We start from the raw sequence: 21651 nt of genomic DNA, 5'->3' as shown, positions 1-21651 counted from the left end.
TCCTACAATCTACTCACCATCACAATCATACCATGATATTTGTTCATATGCCATGTGTAAAAATCAGCCTGGTCGATAAAGTTTTAACTGAGTGAGATAGCAGCAGATTTGAATCCCCTCTCTGCCCGGTGACCTGCCACGATTTGTCCTCATGACCAAATCAGGGTTATAATCTGGCTTTTAAACCTGCAATGTCACCGAAAAGTAGACAATGCCGGAGTCTAATTTCAGATGGAAAATGTGATTAGGCACGTCATGCAAATTGTGTGCAAACCGCATCAACTGAAATCTGCTCAACGGCACTTAAATCACACATTTACATCAGCGTTGAACCTGTGAACCTTGGATTACAGTGGCTGCATGGCGGCATGTATTAATACATGAATATTTTATGCACATAGTGACGGCTGCAATAAGTTCTGAAATTCAGCATGTTGCGATAATTAAGTTATTACCTCCGACCTTTAGATGTCATACCGGGTCACTTCATGTTGAAGTTATGGCTACGTCGACATGGCAACACCCCACACAACCAATCATCAAACATTTCTGACTTTCTCCAAAGGCACTAAGGCTGTCTTCAAGGGTTCAAAGGTGCAACCTGCTACCCTGCTGATGAATGAAGACAGATGAGATTAATGTACTCATGATTCTGCTGTTATGAAACAGCTTAAGAGTATTAAGATCACACACACACACACTAACGTACACACGTACAACTGACTCAAAAACCCATCACTTCAAAAAAAGTGCAATTTAAGGAAAATGTTGGTTAGTGCACCTTTAATTTTCTTTTCTGGGTTAAAATCCTGAATGAATCAAAGTGGCACATATCACTCTATACTGCTGTGAAAAAATAGAATGAGACAAATAACCAATACCTAGAAAACAAAACAGTAAACAAGTTGCTATTGTGAAAACCAATTGATAAAATGCAGTCTGTGTTGTATATCAGCCCAGTAACAATACAAAATTATACAACATTAAATAACTTCATACCAACCTTTAATTCTATAAGGATGAAAGTTGGAAAACACTTGGGAAAATTCCCTCTTCCTCCTTCCACCATTGTCTATGCAATCACTATGTAGTGGGTTTAATTGATTTAATGTGATTACCGTCTTGTTTTATTGAGAGTGCTTTGAACTATTAGTAATTGCTCCCCGAGGGATGCCTTCAACATCGATTGAAGTAAAACTAACAGACCAATAAAAGAAACATATAACGGCTTTAAGAATGTATGGAAACCACTGAACGGGGTCACATGAAATGACACATTTCAACATTCTGCTAAATGTCGCAGACACCGCAAAGCAAGCTGCAACATGAGATCTATTTTTCTGATATTAAACTCGTCAAACGAGATGATGAATTAAACTGCACGAAAACAGTTTGGTGGCCTGTGGTAATACTCTACTCAGTCGCCACATGATTGGATCACAAGCATTTATATGAACACCTGGCGTCCCCTAAAATCTCTTTTGTCCTAAAAAAAAGACGAGGCAGTATTCCTGATGTACTGCAGTAGTGACAAAAATAAAATGTTTACAAGAAATATTATCTTTTTAATTTCAACTTTGAGATTCGTCTTTCGAGTAAGTGACTCGGAGGGCCTTCATCTTCATTAACTGTTCATCACTCCTGCCAACATCATGTGACCAATTAATACTAAAAGCAATGTTATTTGATCACAACCATCCATTCATTTCAAGTGACACAGTTGAACAATAAAGCAACTTCTTTCTGGAAACCAGACGTGGTAATTTCCCCATTGCTATTAACTGCCTATATACTTTATCTATTCCACCTTTTTATATTCCAGCTATTGTACTCTTTGTACTGGGATTGATATGCAATCATGATGAGTTTTATTTGGAAAGGGTGATTACCATTGTGTGTTTGGATAGTAAGGGGGAGCTAGAACGCTGACATCTGTCTCAGTGAAAGACTGAATGGGTTCATACGCTCCGGAGCATAAGCAGTAAGGTGGTGCACACAGGGATCAACAGTGTGCTGAAGGTGGGGCTGTGCTTGTTCGTTTGACCCTTCAGTTTATCCTGGTTGGTCTGGTCGGAGGCGGGGGGCCTCTGGGGTGCAGGCACAGTGCTGGCGGGGAGGGTGGTGTGGCGGGCACACATGTCGTAGAGGTTTCCTGAGAACTGCGTCTTCCTGGACTCTTGCCTCAGAGACTCCCAAACGGCTGCTGCTTCGCCGGGACAGCCGGCCAGAGCAGAGTTGGCACAAACATGGAACGAATTCCAGGACCTTCATGGAACCAAGACATGAGGAGGTATCAGGTAGAATACAACAATGCAGTACAATACAGGGCCCCGAGTAGCCACTGGGAGGACCATTCAGGCATGCTGCAGCTACTCGGTCGGGAAAAACCACCAGAAGAGAATCGGTTTTTATCAGAGACGGTTAAAGAAATTATGCAGGAGTCTGAATCTAAACAATACAATTATAGGCCTTAACCCAAAGCAGTTACACAGTCTTAAAAGCAGTTAAGACTGTGTAACCTTCTATGCAGCATAATTGGGTGATGGTTATCCTGGTGTTCTTCACTAAGAGCACATGTTACATCCAGTGTGAAGATAACAAGAGTTCGCATTCATGGAAAATCTGTAAGGCTGTGCTTAGAGCGCAGTTCATACATCAGCATACTAATACGACAAAAGCAAGGATTATGCTTACCGAGTTCACATCTAATCTTAGTTTAGCATGCTAACATTTGCTTTCACGAGAGAGAAAGTACAGCTAAGACTTTTCATTCGGCATGTAGACATTTCACAAAAATCCCCAAATGTCAACCCGTAAGGAAAATTCAGAGGATGACTAAAAATAATTGGGGCAAGTCATCCATGCAACAGTTGTTGACCAAATAGATGGAATTACTTTCACTAACATGCCTCCACCACCCCCCTGGCAGGTCCAATGCAATTCATTATTACATCAGATTTCAGGATTATAACTTGTAAACTTTGAGACAGATTGTATCAAGACCGACAAGGCGTTAACTGCTTGGTAACCACAGCGAAGGGGAGACACTCACCTGCAGATTGAATCAATGTCCTGTGTGCTCTGGTCTTTTTGTGTATCCACCAAACTGTCTCCAAGTGTGAGCAAACACTGGGCAAAACTCTTGTAGATGGAACCACATGAATTGGGAATTGCTGCTCCTAAACACACAGTGATCAAGCCTGTATGAGCGGAAGAGAAAAGAGAAAAGTGTATTTTGAACTTGAGAAAGAAAGGGGTATCAATATGTGAAAATGGGAATGAGTTAGGGAAAAAGATTCATCATCAAAAGATTCATCTTGTGGACTGAAGCACATTGCGTTCATAGAGACATGACCCATCTGCTGCTTAGATGGATCAAACAAATACAGAATATGGGTATAGTATGTACTATTCATTTATCTGGACGGATTATACAGCCTCAAAGCCAAATTCAGTGCAGGACTGCAAAACCCTGCGTGAGTGCATTGATCAGCTCATACGTCATCTGAGGCTGGTTTGAGTTGACTTCCTGAAATGTTCCTGAAAAGGTGTTAATCAAGGTTTGACTGAATATTCAGACATTGATTGGGAATAGAGGACATTTTTACATTAGCCAGCTCCGTTAATATGAGGCTGTGTTGGTGTCCACATACTTTTAGCCACATCATTTAGATAAGGCCAGCCAACTTTTGTTAGTAGCAAATAAATGCAAGTCAATCTACATATAACCCTACTACATATATGAGTGGATTTAAGTTAATTTATTCATTTATTGTGTAGCTATCTCAAGCTTTAAAGGGGGGGTTTCTCCAACTTTCTCCTGTCTATGCCAAAGTTCAGATATGATTCAACTTTTGTTGTCCTGATGACCAAAGAATACACATTGTTAAAATTGTTAATTATTGTTAATTACTGTTCATCCCAAAAGAGCCTTCATGATTTTGATAGCATAACATTTAGTAATTTTACTTGAAAGAAAGGAATTGGGAAAAAATAAGAAACACCCTAAAACACATTCTCAACTTAATAGATGTACCTTAAATGCACACTTAAACACACACACACACACAACAAGAGGCAGGAGCGGGAGACTCAGAACATGAGGCGACCCATGACATTTCATCAAGGTAAGTGCATTTGTAAAACCTGTCTCTCCTCAGTTTCAGCTCAACAAGCTCAACAGAATATTGCTCGTGAGTCAATTAAAACTTCTTTGGGGTTTTTCTGAACAACCTGCCGAAATTCATTTTGCGTTTCAAAAGACACATTGAGGAAACTGTGTTCTACAAAGGACAGGCAGGAGAAAACTTAGCACTTACAAATGTTTCCAGAATACTTAAATGACCAAACACGGAGACAACAACTAAAGAAACGTCCTTACTGAGGCCGAGAGAGATGGGCAGCAGCATGGTCACCGCGCCTGGTTGGGACTTCATTTCTGGTTCCACGAGTCCCGTGGCGTCGAGTCCCACCTCTGAACCAAAGGCTCTGATGTGATGCTCCCACTGACAGTAAATCCAAAGAGAGTCCAAACTTGCTGCCTTAAAATGTGACGTGTTCTGCCGTCCGTTGGGAATTCATCAGATTGCAAAACACACCATTGCACAAGGACACAACCCGACTGGATTAACTGTGAGAGGGGCTGTTGCATTGCAGAGAGCGAGAGGATGCTGTGAGTGCATGCATGTGCACCAGGGAGGGGCCCGATGCGAGAGCCACAGAGAGCTCGAACGCAGCGGACCAATGACGGCATCATGACACAGCACCCTGGATTAGAGAGTACTCATTTCCGGTCTTTTGTATTAAGTACGTTTGTTGTGAAACACAAAGGACTTATATGTACATCAGCATTTTTCACCTCCTCATGAAATGGATTTTATGACCGGGGCAAGTAGTTTGTCACTGGTAAAAATGGAGCCTTTTCAGAAGTATCGTGAGGATTTTTGTTCTCACGTGGACAGATGGATGAAGCCCCATAAGAGAATCCTGCTCACCTGGGAGTCCAACAGACGCAGAGCGCCCTCCGAGAACATCAGCGACCCATGAGGATCATCCAAAGCTATGTGGGTCATGGTGGGGTATTAAAGAGTGAACGTGTCAAACACTCTAAACTAATCACACCATGCATTCAGACCATGATTTTAGAAGGATGATCGTAAACCATCTACGTCTTTCCCAACTTTTCTTACTCACGATTGTGCCTTCCACCCCCCTCCTCTTCTTTGCGGCCTCCAAATCCCCTGCCACGCCCCCAGCTGGCCCACACTCTGTGCATTAGTATAAGTCCCTGTTCACATCTGTATACTGACACAGGAGGAATGATAACCCATTGTTAATCTGTGGCTTAAGGCAACCATTAGCTGCAGAATAATCTGTCTGCATCTGAAGCTCCTGGCCTGAATCAATACATCACGAGGACCTCGGAGGCCATCCAGCTGTTGCTTCTTCCTGAAAACATCAGCTTTTTGTAGTTTCTTACATTACAAATTTGCTCGGGATGGATCGCGTGTGAACCACGACTGTGGAATTCCTTTCACAGATTTCTTTCTGAGAGGTTTTCTCTCTCTGGACTTTTGTTATTCTTGCATGTAGATGCAATTGAATGCAAAGAATGCTGTTAAGGGTCATGTGTGACACTCCTGCCTCGTGCTTTACTGTTGCATTGAAAGATACACTGAGGCCATGTTTTACAGGGATTATTCAGATAATAATGGGCTTCCAAACTCAAATGTTTTGTTTTAATTTCAAATCCATAACGGGAGGTAAATTATGGGGGAAAAAACACACCGTGTTGCACATGCTGTGCCCATTATCCCATTATCCCACAAATGTTGTGTCTTTGTCATGTCAGGGAAGTTGTCCTTTTATCGGCCCCTGTCTCTAAAAAGTATTTGGAATCATTAAACTTGTCAGGTTATGTCACAGTTTCTAGATGCGTACAGATGTGTGAAGTATGTCTTTTTTTTTTTTTTTTTAAGTTAGATACTGTAGCTATCAAGGTCCCTCAAGATATACAACATCAAAAATCAAGAAGCCCTCTTTGGAGAGATTTACAATAATATGATAATATACATACACTCACCGGCCACTTTATTAGGTACCCCATGCTAGTAACGGGTTGGACCCCCTTTTGCCTTCAGAACTGCCTCAATTCTTCGTGGCATAGATTCAACAAGGTGCTGGAAGCATTCCTCAGGGAGTTTGGTCCATATTGACATGATGGCATCACACAGTTGCCGCAGATTTGTCGGCTGCACATGCATGATGCAAATCTCCCGTTCCACCACATTCCAAAGATGCTCTATTGGATTGAGATCTGGTGATTGTGGAGGCCATTTGAGTACAGCGAACTCATTGTCATGTTCAAGAAACCAGTCTGAGATGATTCCAGCTTTATGACATGGCTTATTATCCTGCTGAAAGTAGCCATCAGAAGTTGGGTACATTGTGGTCATAAAGGGATGGACATGGTCAGCAACAATACTCAGGTAGGCTGTGGCGTTGCAACGCTGCTCAATTGGTACCAAGGGGCCCAAAGAGTGCCAAGAAAATATTCCCCACACCATGACACCACCACCACCAGCCTGAACCGTTGATACAAGGCAGGATGGATCCATGCTTTCATGTTGTAGACGCCAAATTCTGACCCTACCATCCGAATGTCGCAGCAGAAATCGAGACTCATCAGACCAGGCAACGTTTTTCCAATCTTCTATTGTCCAATTTCGATGAGCTTCTGCAAATTGTAGCCTCAGTTTCCTGTTCTTAGCTGAAAGGAGTGGCACCCGGTGTGGTCTTCTGCTGCTGTAGCCCATCTGCCTCAAAGTTCGACGTACTGTGCGTTCAGAGATGCTCTTATGCCCACCTTGGTTGTAACGGGTGGTTATTTGAGTCACTGTTGCCCTTCTATCAGCTCGAACCAGTCTGGCCATTCTCCTCTGACCTCTGGCATCAACAAGGCATTTCCGCCCACAGAACTGCCGCTCACTGGATGTTTTTTCTTTTTCGGACCATTCTCTGTAAACCCTAGAGATGGTTGTGCGTGAAAATCCCAGTAGATTAGCAGTTTCTGAAATACTCAGACCAGCCCTTCTGGCACCAACAATCATGCCACGTTCAAAGTCACTCAAATCACCTTTCTTCCCCATACTGATGCTCGGTTTGAACTGCAGGAGATTGTCTTGACAATGTCTACATGCCTAAATGCACTGAGTTGCCGCCATGTGATTGGCTGCTTAGAAATTAAGTGTTAACGACCAGTTGGACAGGTGTACCTAATAAAGTGGCCGGTGAGTGTATATGTTTTATACATGCGTGTGTTTGTATAAAGGTTTTGTAAATATGTGTGTATGTGCACATATATGTATGTGCACATACTGGTGACAGTGCCGTTCCCCAACACTTTAAGTTTTTATTCAGTCAAAAAATTATGTTTTAGATGTTGGCTAAACACAAGCCTGCTTTACCAGAACATAGACTAAATAGAATATATGAACACTGCTTCATGCAGCAATTTGACTTAAATCAGTCTGACTGCGTAGTAAAAAAAAAGGGCCAAGCCAAACATGACCTGCAGGCTTTGTTATGTTCAGTGTATTTGGTATAAATGAGTTTAGATACAACAACCCTTTAGAGAATGTTGAATCACACGGAAAGAGGGAATCCTGTGTATTGCGATCATAGCAAACCAAAAAAAAAAATCAAAAGAACACAAAAAAAGAAAGTCCTCTGACGGAGTGTGAGTCGGAGGTTTTCAGCATACAACCTGTTTTTGCAGACACTGATGCACTGCACACATGTCACACACTAGATATCTGGATTACATATTGCATACACTGTTCTACTTCATTATAGTCGGATGTAAAGAAGGCTGCGGTGAATGGCAGCAGCCATTGGAAAGGAAGATAAGAGTTGAGTAAATTTGATAGACAGCTCTGGATTAAGGCTTTATGCAACACTGTTGGGAGTAAAAAAAAAAAAAAATCCAGATGAGATTAGGATCTCGCTCTCTCCGATGCTCTGTTCATCCATTCATCCGGCTCTCCCTTGTCCTCGGTTGCATGTGACACCGTTTCACGGCAGGTGTTCAGAATGACGCAGGCATTTTAAGTTTGCATTGATCGACAGCTTTACAATGACATGAAGACATTCAACTGCTCTGATATGAGTAACAATTAAGCAAATGACCATCACACAGACGGATAAATTAGGCTGAATAGACAGGAGCTGAACCTCCCGCTCTTTATACTTTCTTGCCAACGCCATCTAGAGGGAGAACATCATGTTGCAACATTTTTTAACCACTTTTCATTGTTATTGTAGTAAAATCTAGTAAAAAAAAAAAAAACACACAACAAAAACAGACATTTTAATGATGGACTCACGCAAACTATAGTGCTATAATCATTGTAATTTAAGATTATCGCTTGCTAGATTTGGGTTTTTAAAATGTGACAATTTGCTGCTATAAAACCCAACCAATAATTCTCTTTTTTTAATTGTTAACCAATAGAAGGCATCTGAGGACAGTTATATCCTCTGGTATCTCACAATTTTGTTGCTTCAAATTCAACCCTAATTCACAATCCTAACAGTAACACCACCCGGTGTATCAATGACTTTCTCTTGTTTTTCAACAAATCACATCATGTAGAAGTAGTATTTCAGAAGTACGCTGATCTGGTTGCACATGAATCACATTCATCTCAATAAGGCAACATCTTTCTCAGGACCCTCTTAACACTGACAGAGTATATAGATCAGGGTTAAGTGAGGTTTTCACCACCAGGTCACCCCCAGGGCAGCAACACTCAAGAGTTGAATGATTTGCAATGAGGCAAACTGTATTATCTTTTCCACAAGCCAATGAATATTCCTAAAGCTTAACTTAGTGGAGATTTCAAATATGCTCTTCTTTCCTAAGCGGAAACTGATGGAGACAGATGACTGTGACCCATTTGGTTTGAGCTATAAACCCTCAACTGCAAGCAAAGAAATACCTCATCACTTTGTAACTGTAACATTGGATTAAATCAAAAATCATTCATTGGGAATCAGCCCAATTTCAAAATGAAATTTACTTCAAAATGAGATGCTGTCAAACCAAGCTCAAAAAGGAGAAATGTATGTAACAACCTGTGTATAAAACCTTCATGTACAGGACAGAGAAATGTGACTTCTACACATCTGTGCGTCAAGTCAAACAAGTATCACTGAAACAGGATGGTTCTGTTTCACAAAGCAACCTCAGGGGCCTAAGGACATGTTCAAGTTGCATAAAAGCATGTTCGGAAAACGTTTTTCTTTGAACTTGTGTTTTTCTAAAAAATACCAAGAGTAAATTAAAGGCAAATAAAGCTTAATACATGTCTTAAAAAACATTTGATGGGATTAAATATTCTGAGAGCCCCTTCAAGTTCAAAGGAGTTCCTTTAATTATATTGTCTGTTAATTAAATGTCATTAGCAACACAAATATATGGAAAACAACAGGACGCTTTGAAGGCAAATAGTGTTTTCGTTCAAAAAATCCTTTAAATGCTTAATCTTGGCATACTTTACCGCTGTAAATCTACAGGGAGACTCTTCTTGCCTCCTAATATGCTCCTAATTGAAATTCACAAGCAAGGAAATACACAATATTAGAGAAATCTAAAAGACATAAACGTACTACGCAACTAGGCAGTTTTGAGCATATTCCTCATTCAATCCAGTCAGAAGTGAGTAAGTCTGTGAGATCTTGGTCTTTGTTAATGAATTAAAATGTGATCCTGTTTTAGCTTTATGTCAATATTGGACTGTGCGTGTTCCTAAGTACTTTGCAATGATGTAGTTATCATTACAGTCTGCGCTACATAAATTAGCCGGATCATTTCTCTTGGCCGCAGCTCTGCTTCTTTGAAAATACATGGTCATACGTCTGCATCTGCTGCCTTCACACTCCTCGGAGTCCTCTCCCGTCAGTCCAGGTCTAACGGGTTCGCCTCGGGTGTGTGCATGCGCCCATCACACCTTCTTCCGGACGCCAAACGCCACAGAGTTCCCGTACAGCAGCCGGTCCCGTTCCCGCACCTCCTCCTGCAGCTTGGCCTCGGCTACCCGCAGCTGGCGGATGGTCGCCTTCATCTCCTTCATCTTCACCTCCATCAGCGCGATGATGTCCCGCTGCTCGTTCAGTTTCCGCAGCAGCTCGGCCGACGTGGTGCCGGTGGTCAGGGAGTACGAGTGGTCCAGCGGGCTGCTGGTCACGCTGACGTACTGCACGGTGGACACGGTCTCCACCGATGAATCGTCGGCCGTGAGTTCCTCGGTGACGGCGGGGTGGAAGCAGTTCCCCTCGGACTGGGCGGGCAGCCGCGCCGTGCCCAGGTACTCGCCGTTTTGGCCGATCTGAACTACGGTGATGCCGTCCTCGCTCGCCTCCCCGCCGGCGGTTCCCTCGGCTCCCACGGCCGCGCCGTCCAGGACTCCGGTGAGCACGATCCCGGAGGTCGCTGCGGCGGCGGGAGCAGGAACCGCCGCGGCCACTTTCCTGCCTCTTCCCCGCCGACTGCGGCGCTCGTTCACCCCGCGCAGAGGGAAGAGGGACGGTACTCGTATGGTGTAGGTCTTCCTCCCGCCTGCGAAGTGCACGCTGCAGACCCGGTGTCCTGTGGTGGGCTGGAAGGTGCTGAAGCAGCCGCTCACCCCGGCTCGGGAGATGTTCCGTAGCCACAGCTCCCTCAGCGTGGTTTCTTTAGGAAATGTGTAGAAGCGCAGGTCCCGGTCCCGATGCGAGTTGTTGTAGCACCCAGGCACACAGCAGGTGAACCCGGGCATGTTTACTTCAACGCCGAGGCCAAAAGCACGGTCTTCAAATGAAGTTTAGATTATTTTATTGTTGTTTCTTTATTCTATGCGTTGTTATCAAGCTCAGTGGCCTACAAGCGGAACTACACGTCCCACAACGCTAACAACTTCCTGTTTATTTTTCACCGAAAGTAAGCCGCTTTTGTTCGTACGACGATTTAATCTACTTTAATTTTTATGCATGCAGATATCTTACTTATGCTGATTTCGAGGCCGATATTTAATTTTCGGTGTTAAATGTCTCGATTTATTCTTCGCGGTGTTCGTAAACCCACTGTCCTTCACTGAGAACTAAAAGTCCCAGAATGCCTTGTGGTTCACTTCCGGGTCCTTCTGTACTCTACTGCCCCTGCTGGCCAGTAGGTATTACCACTCTACTGAGAGAAGCGAGCTATTGATTGATTCTCTGTCCAAATATTTTTACTTAGTAACACAAGCACGCAGAATATAATGACGACATTTCTGTATTTTGCACCAATTTAAACAATTAAGATATAGTCAGACATGACTACAGATTCTTAAAAAATGGTAAGCACCTACCAGTGTGCATTCAGTTCATTCCACAAAAACATCCATCCATCTTCAGGCCGCTCGAACCACCACACCAACGTGCCGCCCTCCACCTGTTTTAATGTATTTTTTACTACCCATAAAAACTGCATATTGTTTTAAATGAGTTTGTCGAAAAACTAGACTTAAACAAAAGACAAACATGACGTCATTTTTCCAAAGAGGCTACCACACTGAATCATGGGGACACATGGTGTCGGATAACAGAGTGCACTTGCCACACTGAAAATGATGAAACCCACGCAAGTTCATCCATCATGTTTCAGTTATTCGTATTTCCATCACAGAAATAACATTCTTCACAGCGAACTTGTTGTTTACAGGCATTGGGCTAACGCCGAGAGGCGAATCCAGCCAGAGGGACCCGTGTGTTCTCCACGGACCCATCTCCGCCCCTTGTAGCATCCTTGTCAGCCCACAGAGGGCTCCCGTTGCTACTGAAGTTACCATTAGCAACTGGGCAGCGCACGAGCGAACACCCTCAACCGCTGTTGATGTGGTCCTGGCAAATACAGAAGGTGACGTTAGCTAATGTTACATTCCACCACGGGTTGTTGTGTATAGCAAGTTTAAATGCCGTAAGATGGATTTATTTTAGATACTAGTGTTAACTCTGTAAAGTACCTTCGGTTATCGGAAGCTGTTGGAGTTGGCTGGCCCCCGGCTAGCTGAACCTGTTAGCTAATGTTATCAGTAGCCTGGTTTAACTTACATTAGCTTAATGTGTGTAGACCTTCGCTATCCGGAACATCATTCGCCTATTAGTTACCTTTGTAGCCACTTTCAGCAAGTTTGTGGTATCAGTAAAAACATGGCGAATACCCAACTGACCATTGGTCTCTGCAGCGATGATTTCTCGCGGCATAGCTTTGTTATCAGACCAGCCGACAGCAACACGACATCTCGGTGACCCTTCCGGTGCATCAGAGAGTGAAGCTCTCTGTTCAGCCTACATTTATGTGTTAGGTTGTCTACACTGTAGGCGCCCTGAGGGGATGTAATGTGAAAAGGCACGATATTTTATTTATGGCTACAGGCGGACAAGTGGGGCAGACCCTCCTACACAGGTAGATCACACTGTGGGCAGGTGCCTCACCAAGCAAGCCCGTTTACAGCAATGACATGGACCAGTGAGGTCCATAAATGGTGACCTTTTAAAGAGTAGGCACGCAGACATTGCTACAGAGGTAGAGGTGACGTTGACTTTCGGTGGGTGTGGAACATCGGAGGAATGGCACGTTAACTATGTAGCAAATCGTTGCTGGAGATTACTAAATAACCGGTCTAGACCTCTTTCAGACATGTTGGTCCTGTTTGTTGATACAGTCACTACAGTGATGTGGATGTTGTCCTGCGATACAAGTTATTGTCTGTGGTCTTGAACCTGCATTACAGTTGACTGATATAATAATGAATGTGTTTACATTCGTGGCCATTATGGCTCACATTATTTTGTACTACTGGATTTTGTCAATGTCACAAAATCATTGTATCATTGGTTATTTTCTTGTATTCTTACAGGTCCAGTAAGCTTCCTTGGAATTTTAGGATCTTGGGATGCCTTTGAGGCTAGCCATGGTTAACACGTAAGATAGCAGTGAGTGGCACTGCCATGTTGCCAGGAGTCGGTGTATTTGGCACGGGCAGCACAGCCCGAGTGCTTGTCCCGTTGTTGAAAGCTGAAGGCTTTGAGGTTCATGCGCTCTGGGGGCAAAGCGAAGAGGAGGCAGGCTGCTTGGCGAGGGAGCTTGGCATCCCATTTCACACCAGCCGATCTGACGACGTCCTGCTGCACCAAGATGTCGACCTTGTTTGTATCTCCATACCACCCTCAATGACAAGACAGATTGCTGTAAAAGCACTGGGTAAGCGATCATGAATCCAAATTCACTATCCAAAAAAAAGTGCACTTTTACCCAAAACCTTTTTTCAAGGCTACACACACTCTTATCATAATTCATTGACCTTACTGCATTGCAGTTCCTTTTTCTTTTATATGTTAATGTAAAGGCTAATGTGATCGGACCCGGCTGGGCGTGGCAGGCAATAGATATGAAAGGTATTACTGCAATGAAATTCCCCTCCAAAGAATGCATTTCTAAAAAGGTATCGTACCTCTCTGGGTTCATCATTGCGATGTGGTTAATGGTGATCTTACCCGTAAACTCGGGGGAACGTAGCAATTTAAGGAGGTAAGAACACAAACAAACCGTGCTAACAAAACGTCTCCACATTTACTAGCAGCATATTGAAGCAAACATAATCAACACATTGTCTTATCAGAGTAGATCTATAAAGTGAACTTACTGTATCTGATGGAATTCCTGAGTGTTGACCTCAGCTTCCTGTTTTAGTTGCAACTTCCTGAGTGTGTCCCAGCCAAAGACCTATCCACAGCAATACTTCCACAAGGAACTAAAGGCTTGCTATCACTATACATAAGTTATACACACCTTCTGTGCTTTCACAGAGCACAGGGACATAATGTCTGCCCCATGTTTTCCGATCATATTTGATATACATTCTGTTGCCATTTTAAAAGGTACACCAGACTAAAATAAATGCAGTCTAAAACCACAGTTTTACAAAAGAAATCCTAGGAGAAATCACAGTTTATGGCTTCATTTTGGAGGTTGATTTATGATACTGTTGAATTATATTGAGAGCTGTTTGTATAACATTTTCTGGCGTGATGGATATGTAGGAAGCTGCATGCTAAGCTTTTGCAGTTAAAGGTCTCACAAATGAACATAATTCTTCAAGCCCTAATGCAACTGCAAAAATCTAAGACAACATATGAAGAAACTACACCACAATTAGATAATTTCTAAGTACTCAGTACGACTAAGGTTCCAACTTGAGATATCCAGATTATATTTTGCACACTTTTGTACACTGAGTGACATCGAGCATGTTTCTAAAGTTGGAAGGTTTGCAAAAGTGAGTGTTTTTAAACACAAAAGCTCTCAGATTCATTGAGTTATTTTATGTTCTAGACTAAAATGTTTCTTAACCTTTTTTTAAATGCTAAATGATATTATTTCAAGCATCTAACCATAAAACATTGTCTTTGAGATAATCGAACCGGAAGCACAAAAATGCTAGCTTATTTCATTTAGAGGAGCTCTGCTTCAGCACTTTATTCATTCAGTTTTATATGAATAATTATAACCCTTGCTCTTCTTCTCTCGTTGCAGGTATTGGTAAGAATGTTGTGTGTGAGAAAGCTGCAACTGCTGTGGACTCATTCAAGATGGTGACTGCTGCCAGATACTACCCACAGCTGCTTAGCATTATGGGTAATACCCTGCGCTTCCTGCCAGCTTTTGTGGCAATGCACCAGCTGCTGGCGGAGGGATACGTTGGAAAAATTCAGGTGTGTGATGTCCGAGTCTATGGCCCCAGCCTCCTGGATCCGTCTTACGGCTGGACATGTGAGGAGCTGATGGGAGGAGGCGGTCTCCACACGGTCGGCTCTTCCATCATTGACCTTTTAAATTACTTAACTAGTACTCGGGCCCATCGTGTTCATGGCCTGGTGCGGACCTTTGTACAACAAAATGATTTGATCCAAGGCATCCGCCGCATCACCAGCGACGATTTTTGCTTTTTCCAAATGTTGATGGATGGAGGTCTATGTTGCACTGTGACCCTAAACTTTAACATGCCAGGGTCATTTGTGCACGAGGTTATGGTAGTTGGATCCACTGGGAGACTGGTTGCCAGGGGTGCAGAGCTGTATGGCCAACGCAATGGAAGTAAAGGTGAGGAGCTGTTGCTAGGAGACAGTGGGTGGGTGGGACCAGAGGTTAAAGAGATGCCCCTTCCTCAGCTGCTTGGGTTGAGCTCCATGGTAAAGGGGCTGAGACAGTCTTTTCAGGATTACGAGGAGCGCAGGTCATGGGCACAAGGACCGGTTGCCATGGCACAAACATTTGAGGATGGTCTCTATGTGCAGACGGTGGTTGAGGCAGTGAAACGGTCCAGCTGTAGTGGAGAATGGGAGTGTGTTGAGATCATGAGTCAGGAGCCAGATCCAAATCACAACCTGTGTGAGGCTCTGCAGAGAAATAAGAACTAATTATTATATTGTTAATTATTTATACACCTAGTGCAACTTATCTGTGTATCTGACAAAACTGGGCTCTGAATGTTTTTTCCTTTAACTTGGCTGCGGAGGCAGTTTACGTTACCCATGACTACTACTTTGAATACTTTAATTTAGAAAACATGACTATGTAGTGGATGTTTGTACCCTTGCAGTTATGATTTGTTTTTACATAGAATTAGTTACCACTGCTCCCTTATTCTGATTCCCCAAAAAGATATATATTTAAAGAGCTACCTGTTTTTTGTTTACACGTTTACGATCTCTGCCATGCCAAAAAGTTAACACAGTTGTTATTCTCATTGAAGCTTGAAGTCAATGAGTCGTGACTTAAATGTCCTGCTAAACTACGTTGCTATATGTCACCTGTCAAAAAGGCACCACACCTATGTCAAATATTGGCTAAGAGAAAAATTCCATAGTTGATTAAAAAAAAATCTGATCCTTTTCCCACTTTGATGACCATGTCGGGATACATCTTTGAATTTTAAGAAACTTTTTTTTCATTTATGTATTTCTTTTTTTAAATGTTTTTTATTATTATATTTTATTCTTTGCAAAGTCACCAGACCGTGAGTGGTTTGCCAGAGTTTACAATTACACCAGTAAATGAATAAATCGGCAAAGTTGGTGCCCAGGCACATACTTTTTTTTATGTTCCCAATTGGTTGAGTCAAGCCATGCATTTGGTAACGTTTAGTAATGTGGCTCACCGAAAGACATCTGCAAGTGTACTGTTCAATCTAGAAAATATTTAAAGTTCTGTTGTATGTTTGGATTTTAGGTGTTTCTTTTTTCTCCAACATGAATAGCACCTTATTCTGAAAGGAAGTTGTTCTTCCTTGGAAATGAATGTGAATATTTGAGTATGAGGATAATTTGACTAACAAAACACTACTGGCAGAATTCAAATGATATTGTGTTGTAGCTCAGCCTTTATAATTTTCAGAGCTGTGCAGTTTTTTTTTTTGTAATGGAATATAATAGGCATCCAGTCAAAGATTGCAAGAGGGGCTTGTAGGTGTTTGATGTTAGAACATAACATAAAACTCATAACATACTATGGATTGAGTAAAATAAGCTATGTGGAAAACTGAATAATGAAAGGTCCCAGTCAGTAGCACTGCCCCTCAAAATGTCCAATTCCGAAAGTGATACTTGATCTAAAATCTTTTTTTGGAATATCATTCCCACCCGGTCAGCTGGACAGACATTTCCTTCTTCACAGAGTGAGCTAGAATGCTTGACTGCTACAGTAGTACCTGTTTTCCACTGTGGAAGCTCCCCACTGGTCCATCTATTTAACCATTGAAACTGACTGAAGAAGGAGACTACCATCTTTTAGAAGCCACCTGTCCAGTTTACACACAAAGTTTATAGAATGTGCATTTGATGCTTTGATTATAGATTTTAAGGAGTAGTTAAATATCCCATGAGAAGAAACAAGCTTGTTCTGAAAAATTCAAGATTAGTGACATTTTTATTTTTAAATTGTCAAAGGTGCAAACCCTGAGACACTTTGACAACTAACTTTAGTTCATAAGGTTTGTTTACATGAGTTTTTATGTTTTTAGATATTTTTTTTTCATGAAATCTATGCATTTAAAATGATCACAGATGTTTGAAATCAAATGTGTGGAGGCTTGATATACACCATTCACCCTGAATCCTGATCTTTTCATTGAGTAGAACCATTGGACTTATTTCCTCAGACAAAGAGAAGAGAGCGTTATACAGTTTACGGTTGTTGGAGTCTCTCACTGCATCTCGGCACTGATGAAAATCTTGAATAATATTGGGCCTCAGTGCTCGTACTGCTGAGACAGGGAGAGAAAACCAGCCGTGTGTTACTACTTGATTTGATTCTTCTGCTCCTATTGTAGAATTACACCGAATCTACAAATAGGTATACACACACACGTGCCACGCTTACCTCACGCTAATCTGACCATGCTTTACAAAGACACTTAATAAAGTTTTTCAAAGAGCGTCTTTATAAAAATGTTTTATAACCCACCACTATTAAAATGCATTCCAACTAAGTTTTCACATTCTTGTTGCTCTTGTTTTTTTGTGGGGTTTTTTGCACTGATGAAATGCCACATATGTAATATGCAATGTGGTGCAGCTGGCTTACTGCATTTTGTACCATGTTGGCACGAGGAAGATTTGTTCTATTTATTTATGTCTTGGTGTGTAGAATGTTTCCCATCCTTCAATCTGTTCAGTGTATGTGTTTTCAGCCTGTGAATTTAATTTGTGATATTTATCTTGTCTAGAGTTAGTGTTGTTTTAATTGATAACATGGCTTTTTGAGCACAGTGCGTTGCATTTAAGTTGGGAAACTGTACTGTTCATCTACCTAACAGATATTTCCTTAAATAAATACAGTTATTAACAATTATTTTAGTGTTCCAAATTCAGTTTATTCAGTTTTTGAAAACGATATTGGTCTCTACCTGCAGTATTTGGTATTTAAAACATAGATAATTTCACACATCTAATTGAACACTTCTAATATTATGGCTATGGTCACTTGTGTTAATTAGAATGAATTGGCAGCATGCTCTTTACCTATATGCACTTTCAAACATATCTGCATTTCTCATAATGCCTCGTCCTTTATCTCCAGAGATATATTTCTCAATGGGAGCATTATGCTACAGTCATGTGGGGATTACAGGATCGGATTGCAGCCTATACTACTTTTAAAAATATATATTGATAGCTGTTGAGTAAAACTATTAATATCAACTTTACTCATTTGAAACACACCTGCCATGTTACACATTTAATCTATTATTTACAAATGCAGGTGTCATAAAACAAAGGTATTAAAATAATCGCTATATAACTACCAAAGGTTCAACAGACAGACGCAGTAACAAAAATAGGTTTTTGAGAAAAGGCTCATGTTTAATCATTGTGAATCATCTTTTATTTGGAATGGCACACAAACGCTGATCGTTTACGTTTCCTTTACGGTATGACCAGTCTACCTCATCCCGGATGTGACGTCGATTGCAGCAATGCATTGTGGGGTAGAGTTTACCCAGGAGTAAATAGAATAAACTCAAAGGTAACGCCACTCATTCTTAAAATTGTCAGTTTAAAGAAAACAATTATCATAACAACTGAACTCTGTAAATAGGGACGGACAGCAGCTGGGCTGAATATGAGCGACCCCGGAGGCTTAACCCGGGGAGAGCGGCCGGTCCGGACCGCAGAACAAGCGTCGTTTTTGGACTCTTTTTAAACCGCCAGCATAGAAATCCCTCCCGCTATCGGTCACGAGACGTGAGAAGCCGCAGCGAACCGTTCTGCATCGGGTTGGGTAACTTTTCTTGCTCATCTGCTCGCGGCATCACAACAAACCGCCTCTCGCACGACCAGAGCCCCTTTGGGTGCTGCCGCGGATTGAGAGAAGTGATTATCACATTCTCTTGAGCAATGGTACTAAATCTTCTCGGGTACTTTGAATTATTGGAGATGCACACTAGTGATGTGCCTCTCCTTGGCTTGTGTACATTCTGTCACAAGTGGGTTGTATGCGAGTTTCCTTCGACTGTATCTACGGAGACTACTTGTACACTAGAAGTGGTTGCACATTTCTTTAGGCTATTTTATACATCTCCAAGACAAGCTAACGTTACCGCAGAGCACAGTTGTATTTTCTGATGTCGTTACTAATAATATACATTTGGTTGTCAATCACACTATTGCATACGTTACTGCAACATATGTAACATATTGCTTTTAAATGAATTTTATTTTTATGACATTTTACAGTAAGAAATTCTTCAAACAAATAACGTTATATCAACTAAATCAATAATTAGTCATTTTTAATTCTAACTTTTGTTTTTCCTTATTTTTAGTTGATGTAGCTGTGGAGGACGGAGACTCTGATACCGTTACCATGTTGAATGAAGCTGGTATAATCTCTGCCATTGATGGCATCCCGGACGGTGTTCAACGGCGTCCAGTAGCAGGAAGATATCAAGAGGCGAGTGATGGTCGCCCCGTAAAACGTAAACGGAATAAACGCAGCTTGATTTGGAGGCACTATGTGGAACTGGACAGTTTTGCAGCTGCTCGCTGTTGCATTTGCATGAAGGTACAGTCCATTGAGGGCGGCAGCACCAGCAACCTGCACCGGCACATGTCAAACAGACACCCGGAGGTGTTTTCTCAGCTAGCAGCTGATCGGCGGCACCCACCACCAACCCACTCACCACACATCTCAGATGCTAATGGTAACATACAAACCTAGATGAATACAATTTAATCTACTGCAGAATAGCTGCAAAACTTTTGACTACGCTGAACAAATAATGAATTAGTGAAAAATCAAGATTTGAAGACCTAATCATCGTTTGGTTTTCCTCTTATTTAGTGGAAGTGGTTCTAGAAGACGAAGACTCTGACACCCTTGATTCTGCTATGAATGGCATCCGAGAGTGTACACAAGAAGATCCAGCGGAGGAGATGACACACGAAGAGGCGAGCGATGACAACCCTGTAAAACGTAGACGGAGTAAACGCAGCTTGATTTGGAGGCACTACGAGCAACTGGACCATTTGGCTGCTGCCCGCTGTCGCATTTGCATGAAGAAGTTACAGTACTTTGAAGGCGGCAGTACCAGCAACTTGCATCGACACATGTCCAAAAGACACCCGGAGATGTTTTCTCAGCTACTTGCAGACGGGCAGCCGCCACCAACCCCCCACTCGTCACACAGCTCAGGTGTTAACGGTGACACGTTCATGCCACCAAAGAACGCCGGGGCGACGGAGAAGCCGAGGCAGTTTTCTGGTAATGTATTATAGATCATTGTTGTTTGTGTATATCATTCATTATGGCTTATTGAAAGACACCTTTTCGGAATAGGTGGCAAAAGAAAAGTTACATGTTTTCATCTTTGATTAAATACTGTATGAATTGCACTATGTGGGTTGAGTGAATGAATCGTCTACATGGTTAAAATCAATATCAAGTTTTTATTTTGTCATTTTTGTGCATTTCAAGATCTGCATTGTAATGATACCAAACGCCCGATCTTCTATTTCCCTCTGCTTACAGGTTTGTTAAAAGTTTCAAAAGCGTCCGTAGGCGAAAAGTTTGTACTCAGGAGAGAGCGGGAGCTGATAGAAGCTCTGAGGGCAGCGCAGAGAGAAGAGGCCCGGGCTCTGGAGCATCAGAGGGAGCTGCTGGAGAAGCTGCGTGCAATGAATGCCAGAGAGGCAGCTGCAGAGAGGGAGCAGATTGAGTCATTGAGGACAGCACAGCTGGAGGAAGCCAAAGACTTGAGTCGACAAAGAGAAGAGGTGCAGAAGGAGAAGTCAGAGCTGCTGAAGAAGTTGGAAGAGCTTCAACGGGAAAGACAAGAACTTGTCTAGTTTTACAGTGGATAGCAAGCCACAAGCTGACCTTCTGGATTTGAGATATTCTATAAAGACTTTGGTACTAATTCAAACATATGTTGATGTAAAAAAGTAAATTTTACTTTTGGTTAAATATAATTCACAAAAAATCAAGAGGGTTGTTTCTGTCACAGCTGTGTGCTGCTCACTCTGGTCCTCTCTCATTGAATTGTGTGATATCATGATGTCCTCTTGTATCAAATACAAAGAAATTAGAAAAAATACACACTGGAATTTTCTAATTTTTACAGTTTTGTCAATGATTAAAAAATATTTGTTGCCAGTTTCAGACTAACTTCAGATTAAAAGCTGTTTTTTTGTAACTACTTGCCATGGAATTTAAATAATGAGAGTAGAAGGTGACATACAACAGCAGGTCTATTACAACATTTACAACCTTTTAGATGAGACTAGCTACCTGTTGAAACCAGATATTTAGGGAGCTGGGAGGCAGTATTTAGAAGTGTAGGTTTTAATTGATGGTTAAAATAAGAACAATAAGTGATGTCCAATTCTGATAATATTCAAGATAGTAGGATATTTTTACTTCGATAAAATCTCCTTTACTAAATATACACGTTACTAATAATAGGGAGTGATTATTTCAAGTGTGACACAGACCCACCCAAAACAGTATTAAACGACATGATAGAGACATTGCATTTAGTACATTTAAACCTTTTAAATTATCCTTACATTTAT

General features: G+C 41.8%; 4 protein-coding genes across 7 annotated transcripts; 2 read left to right on the top strand and 2 right to left on the bottom strand.

Moving 5' to 3' along the window:
* Nucleotides 1-1847: 1847 nt before the first annotated feature.
* On the bottom strand, nucleotides 1848-4642 carry nrn1lb (neuritin 1-like b). Its single transcript, XM_037450164.2, has 3 exons — nucleotides 4382-4642; nucleotides 3053-3200; nucleotides 1848-2265 (listed from the first exon to the last, which is right to left on the bottom strand). The coding sequence occupies exons 1-3, from the start codon at nucleotides 4434-4436 to the stop codon at nucleotides 1959-1961; spliced, it is 510 nt and encodes a 169-aa protein (XP_037306061.2). The 5' UTR covers nucleotides 4437-4642; the 3' UTR covers nucleotides 1848-1958.
* A 2929-nt stretch (nucleotides 4643-7571) lies between these two features.
* On the bottom strand, nucleotides 7572-10817 carry thap11 (THAP domain containing 11). The gene has a single exon (XM_037453030.2). It carries the CDS (start codon nucleotides 10815-10817, stop codon nucleotides 10005-10007), a length of 813 nt encoding a protein of 270 aa, XP_037308927.2. The 3' UTR covers nucleotides 7572-10004.
* Nucleotides 10818-11814: 997 nt separating this feature from the next.
* gfod2 (glucose-fructose oxidoreductase domain containing 2) lies at nucleotides 11815-17567 on the top strand. Its single transcript, XM_037452950.2, has 3 exons — nucleotides 11815-11935; nucleotides 12939-13282; nucleotides 14615-17567. Exons 2-3 carry the CDS (start codon nucleotides 13030-13032, stop codon nucleotides 15496-15498), a joined length of 1137 nt encoding a protein of 378 aa, XP_037308847.1. The 5' UTR covers nucleotides 11815-11935; nucleotides 12939-13029; the 3' UTR covers nucleotides 15499-17567.
* A 941-nt stretch (nucleotides 17568-18508) lies between these two features.
* LOC119197050 (uncharacterized) lies at nucleotides 18509-21267 on the top strand. 4 transcript variants are annotated; one of them, XM_037452999.2, is made up of 4 exons: nucleotides 18509-18604; nucleotides 19404-19781; nucleotides 19922-20341; nucleotides 20609-21267. In XM_037452999.2, the coding sequence occupies exons 2-4, from the start codon at nucleotides 19445-19447 to the stop codon at nucleotides 20923-20925; spliced, it is 1074 nt and encodes a 357-aa protein (XP_037308896.1). In that variant the 5' UTR covers nucleotides 18509-18604; nucleotides 19404-19444; the 3' UTR covers nucleotides 20926-21267. The 4 variants fall into 4 exon arrangements, with proteins under 4 accessions (XP_037308896.1, XP_037308885.1, XP_037308874.1 ...); XM_037452988.2 differs by having other exon boundaries at nucleotides 18534-18854; XM_037452977.2 differs by having other exon boundaries at nucleotides 18534-18859.
* The last annotated feature ends 384 nt before the right edge of the window (nucleotides 21268-21651 follow it).

This window comes from Pungitius pungitius, chromosome 4 (genome assembly GCF_949316345.1).
Source record: "Pungitius pungitius chromosome 4, fPunPun2.1, whole genome shotgun sequence".
Taxonomy (NCBI): domain Eukaryota; kingdom Metazoa; phylum Chordata; class Actinopteri; order Perciformes; family Gasterosteidae; genus Pungitius; species Pungitius pungitius.
The sequence above is the reverse complement of the archived record's forward strand: the minus strand, read 5'-3'. Positions and strand labels throughout refer to the sequence as shown.